Here is a 5,856-nt window from a genome sequence, read left to right on the forward strand (position 1 = left end):
GGCGTGACGGAAAGTAAGTGATCACACAGAAGCTGAGTGGAGAAGCAGTAGAGTAGTGGAGCTATGTGAGGCTGAAACCTAACTGGAGCCTGCAGCACTGAGAATTAGCTTTGTGGAAATAAGCAGTGATGAGACGACCCTGAATTACCAGATTGGACCATTGATGGTAATTACAATTGAAGCTCACACATGAAACCAGGACAGATAAAGATGATGACTGAACACTGTAGCACTAAGAAGAAATAAACAGAACTGACCTGCAGACCAGACAAATGTTGGTTCACTGTAATGAGTCAAATACTCTGGGTTTCCCCCTTTAGCTCTACATGCAAATCCTGCTGTGTGTTTCTGTCCATCAATGATGAAGGAGTTCTCCACAGACCCACTGATGCTACCAGGCAGCAGCTCATATCTGTAGTTGTTCTTTGATAAATCAGGAACAGCTTTATACCAGTAGAACCTCCATCCTGCAGATGAAGGTTTAACCTCACAGCTCAGAGTCACTGAGGCTCCAGGATTCAGCCATGATGGAGACACAGTGAGGACTGACCTTGGGGCAACTGTTGGAAGAAGAGTTTAAATTAAAGTAAATGAAATACTATGTAACAAGTTTACTATACTATGTCAAAATCTCTTTCAAGAAATTATAGCTCTATATGTAATTTTTTTTGCTGTTTTCCACACCACAGCATAAATATTCTACTAGCAGCATTAGTTCAAAGATCGTCTTTGTTTGAAGAAGAGATGCACTGAAGAGTTGAACCAATTCTGTTAACTTCATTTTAAGAAGCTCTGTATCATAACATACCATTTATGCTGATGTTGACTGCATTGCTGAACTCTCCTGATCCAAACTCACACCAGAACACTGCTTTATGGGCTGACCGACTCTTAATGGTACATGAGGATCCAGTCATTTCCCATGAGTTGGAGCAATCTGACAACTGGCGACCAGAGATTATTTCATCATATTCATTCCAATAACTTATCAACCCATCAGAGTTTTCTCCATACTCCATCACTCTCCACTCAGTAGAGTTTCCTCCACAGTTCAGTGTCACAGACTCAGAGGTGAAGTGTTGCTCTCTGTCAGGACTCACTGAGAGAGACGCTGCTGGATGAGGATCTGAAGAACAACATGGAGGAAATAATCAAGACAAGTAGATAGAAAACCACTTTCATTTAGATATGAATGTTTCTTTGTGTATCATCAGGCTTGCTAAAATAATTTTATATAGAGCAATTTATTCATAAATATATGTAAATTACTAGAAATGCTTCAGAGCTTGTCATAATTTATGCTTAATCAGTTTCAAAAATAAATATACTGCTAAAAAAAATAAAGGGAACATTTCACTTTAATTTTGTGTGTGGCTCCAAATCCAGGCCTCCATTGGTTAATAAATTTGATTTCCATTGATATTTGTGTGATTTTTGTTGTCAGCACATTCAACTTTGTACAGAACAAAGTATTCAATGAGAATATTTCATTCATTCAGATCTAGGATGCGTTATTTGAGTGTTCCCTTTATTTTTTTGAGCAGTGTAATTAAAAAATAATCCTGTGACACGTTTGCTCATCAAGAGAGGATTGTGATGTTGAGAAATATTTAAATAGGGAACAAACTTTGGTTTAAGATTGAGGCAGCACTATATGTAATTTTTTATTATTTCAGTGGCTGTTATAACTCATCATCAGAAGCATTTATCACTCTGAGGTCTTAGTGATTACAAAGTATTCAGAATTATAATGAAGTTTTTCCTCAATTTACCGCATTACCATCAGTAATGAAGCGAGCTTCATTACTGGGTCTATTTTTATTCAAGTCACTGTATAGCACTTTAAAAGCACTTTTTGCACTTTATTAACAAGCACTTTATTTAGCACTGCACTTTAAGCAGAGATTTGCACATAAATAATTTGCACACGAGAAGTTTTAATTGTATTTATTGACTATTTTAGTAATTAGCATGTAGCCTTTTGTTCTGGGCTCTGCACAGCTGCTCCTCATTGGAAAGTGAGGTGGTTGCCTGTGGAGGGAGGATAATTGTTACTCGGAGCAATGAGCTACTGGTGGGTAAAATTGAGCAAATGTTTGTGCATAATCTGTTAGGTGTGGAGTGCTGANGCTGCTGGATGAGGATCTGAAGAACAACATGGAGGAAATAATCAACACAGGCAAGATAAAACCATGGCTAAACCCTAACGTTTTCTTCATTTTTTGTTAAAGACTTAATTGAATAATTTGAAATAAAGCCATATGTTCCTATTTTTAATTTTATTCTGTAATTATAATTTTCAGTGAGGTTTGGTTTGATTGTTTATTAGTCAGCTGCTGAGACATCAGACTACGACTTCACTTGTTCTAAAGGTTCTGTTTGAGGGGCTGTTTAAGACAAAAACTATGTTTTGTCTCTCACACACTACTAAAGACTCATACACACAAAAAAATATTAAAATTGCACATATAAAATAACAAAATATTGCACACGCATGCATTTTTTCTCTCTAACAGACATACATATAAAGTACACTGACATACTATTCTGAATGATAGTTCACACACATACATTGTTGACCTAACAGAAAGAAAGAAAGCAAAAAAGCAAAAAAGCAAAAAAAAAAGCAAACAAAACAAAAAAAGCAAAAAAACAGAAAAAAGTATGAAAAAAAGAAAAAGAAAGAATGAAAGCGCCTTAGGCTCCTTCACCTCGCGCACACAATGAGGTAAATTTAGCGAGTTTCACCCTTCACGTAGTTGGGGGGGTGGGGTGCTGATTTATGTTTTTGCATCCACCTGAATAATGTAGTTGTGCCACTGGGTGACATCACCTTTGTCAAATAACATTTTTCTACAATTCTTTCTTCTTCCATTCTCTTCTCTTTTTCCATTTTATTTCCAAATGAAATCAGACTTAAATTATCACATTGACATAAGAAATTATATTTAGACATCTTATACTAATTGTAGCATATTTCAGTGTGACAATGAAAGTGCAACACAGTTTAACGAAATGTCAATCCCTGAAACAGTCCTAAATATTTTTATATTTTAACTGTTATGTTCTTGTGCTCATTGTAAGTGAAACTAAATCGCGAAATATGTTAAAGCTCTTAAAAATCACACTTGAGTCATTGTCTGCAGCACGCCGCCCACTCCAGACGGGGTTTTGGCGCCCCCTCTGGTGCTGCGCCCCTATGCGTTGCATGAGCTGCATACCCACTTTTTGCGCCACTGATGTCACCAAATTAGAGTAAGAATGTGTTCAGTACTGGACTAGAACGTTTCACAAAGCTGTAGAATCATGTGCAAATTATTCCAACTTGGTGTTTTATGGTGAATGACCAGAATTTGAGGCTTGGCCACGCCCACATGCTTTGATGCACCAAAACAATTTTAATAACTTTTTATCTTCAGTCCCTTTAGACTCTACTAAGTTTAAAGTCTGTCTGTCAAAAGCTGTAGGACAAGTTTGCTCAGATAAACGTCTAATAGAGACAAAATGGTGGCTTTGATCCAAAATGGCTGACATCCTGTTAGATTTGGACCATGAATTTCATGATTGTCAAAGCGTGGTTTGGGGCTGATTTTGAAAAAATTTCTAGAGGGCGCTGTGGGGGAATTTGGCCACATTGTAATAGAGACCAGGACGACCTTAGAGATGAAAAGCTAAGACAGAGACTGAGACAAGCAGATGTGCTGTTATTATCTGTAGTGAGACATTGAAGAAGAGCTGGCAGAACGGGCTGCGTCCAGGATGAGGGAAAAAGTTTTCATACCCAAGGAGTCATATTTAACTGTTTTAATAATGAATCATTTCAATTTGGACAGTTATTTCTTGTATTTTCATCTCTTAAGTGTAGAATTATTTTTGCATTTATGACTTAAATGTGGGGGCTGCACAGTGCACAGTGGTGCAGTTGGTAGAGCTGTTGCCTTGCAGCAAGAAGGTTCTGGGTTCAATTCCCAGCCCCAGTCTTTCTGCATGGAGTTTGCATGTTCCCCTGTGCATTCATGGGTTTTCTCCGGTTTCCTCCCACAGTCCAAAAACATGACTGTCAGGTTAGTTGGCCTCTCCAAATTGCCCCTAGGTGTGTGTGTGTGTGCATGGTTGTTTGTCTCTGTGTTGCCCTGCAACAGACTGGTGACCTGTCCAGGGTGACCCCGCCTCTCGCCCGGGAAGTTAGCTGGAGATAGGCACCAGCACCTCCCGACCCCACTAAGGGACAAGGGTGTAAAGAAAATGAATGGACTTAAATGTGCATAGTCTACTGCCGTTTAAAGGAACAGCAACATTGTCAGTGTTGTTCTCATTCTTCTTTTAAAATTTGGCTCTTATGTTTGCTTGCACTTTTTTTTTTTTTTTACATGTGTGATTGTAAATCACGGGAGGCAATGTTTTTTTTCTTTCTTTCTTTCTTTCTTTCTTTCTTTCTTTCTTTCTTTCTTTCTTTCTTTCTTTCTTTCTTTCTTTCTTTTTTTTTGGCCTGTCTGGCTGCTCAGTGCTGCTGTTGGTAGAACTGTTGCCTTGCAGCAAGAAGGTCTTGGGTTCAAATCCTGGCCTGGGGTCTGTTGTCAGTGCATATCTGGGTTCTCCCACACAGAGAGAGACTTTCTCTCTGTGTGGCCCTGTGTTTGGCTGGTACCTGTCCAGGGTGGACCCTGCCCATTGATTGCTGGAGAAGGGCACCAGCACCCCTTCTAACCCTGATAAGAATGTAAGGAAATGTATGGTTTTAGACTACAAATGAAATGCAAAAGCAATAAACTGTATTATGCCAGATATGATTAAATCATATACAGTTTTGATAATTCATAAAGTTTATTTAGAATTATTTTAACATATTTAAAATATCTCTGAAGAGGACATTGTGAGCATTTGATCTTTGAGACCCGACTTGAAAGATTGATAATAATCATGGATGGATAAAGTAGCTGAACACATGAACAACGATGGAACAAGAACAGAACTGACCTGCAGACCAGATGAACTTTGGTTCACTGTAATCAGTGAAGATCTCCGGGTTTCCTCTTCCAGCTCTACATGCAAATCCTGCTGTGTGTTTCTGTCCATGAATGATGAAGGAGTTCTCTACAGACCCATTGATGCTACCAGGCAGTGGATCATATTTATAGTAATTCTGTGATAAATCAGGAACAGCTTTATACCAGTAGAACCTCCATCCTGTAGATCGATATTCAACCTCACAGCTCAGAGTCACTGAGGCTCCAGGATTCAGCCATGATGGAGACACAGTGAGGATGGACTCTGTTGCCACTGGGTAGGGATTTATTAATTAAACAATAGGAAAACAAAATTAGACAGGAAATGTTACAAGTTAATAGGCTGTTGACATGAACATGCAGAAAAATGTAAAGTATTGACAATAATCCATTCAAATAAGTTTGATACTAAAATTACAGTAAAATAGTTTCTTTTACTGAACAAATGATGCTAAAGGAGCCTGAAACCTGCTGACATGCGGCTGATCAGAACCGAATGGTTTAAATAAACGTTCAAAACCAGGAAGTTTCCATTTACCTTGGGAGTTTCCACAGCAGAGGAAACTGAGAACTGAAACAATAAACATTGATACATTTTTAGATCTATTAGAAAATGGAAAATAGCTGAGTTTTCTTTCTGTATTTGTTTTAGGCCAGTTTGAAGTTGAACCCAAACAGTGTAAAAATGGATGTTTGCTCAGTTAATTTTTTTAAGTGAACACAACAAATGAATCCATCTCATCCTAATCTTCTCATTTCCAGCATTTTCCTAGATCTGCTAGATTAAAACTCATTTACTCACTCAGGAAATCCAGCACACAGAGCAAAACGTGGTCCATCTTCACGTCCT

At 38.2% G+C, this 5,856-nt stretch overlaps 1 protein-coding gene across 1 annotated transcript in view; it reads right to left on the reverse strand.

The window, feature by feature from the left end:
• The window catches only part of LOC103129294 (low affinity immunoglobulin gamma Fc region receptor II-like), a 19,354-nt gene extending 13,512 nt beyond the window's left edge, over positions 1-5,842 (reverse strand). The window contains exons 1-4 of the mRNA XM_016664969.1: positions 5,809-5,842; positions 5,545-5,577; positions 4,978-5,280; positions 809-1,126 (exon numbers count right to left, since the gene is read on the reverse strand). Of these exons, the coding sequence (XP_016520455.1) occupies positions 809-1,019 (211 nt within the window). The 5' untranslated portion in view covers positions 1,020-1,126; positions 4,978-5,280; positions 5,545-5,577; positions 5,809-5,842. The remainder of the gene's footprint in view (positions 1-808; positions 1,127-4,977; positions 5,281-5,544; positions 5,578-5,808) is intronic.
• Positions 5,843-5,856: the final 14 nt, after the last annotated feature.

Source organism: Poecilia formosa, unplaced genomic scaffold, assembly GCF_000485575.1.
Source record: "Poecilia formosa unplaced genomic scaffold, Poecilia_formosa-5.1.2 Scaffold533, whole genome shotgun sequence".
NCBI lineage: Eukaryota > Metazoa > Chordata > Actinopteri > Cyprinodontiformes > Poeciliidae > Poecilia > Poecilia formosa.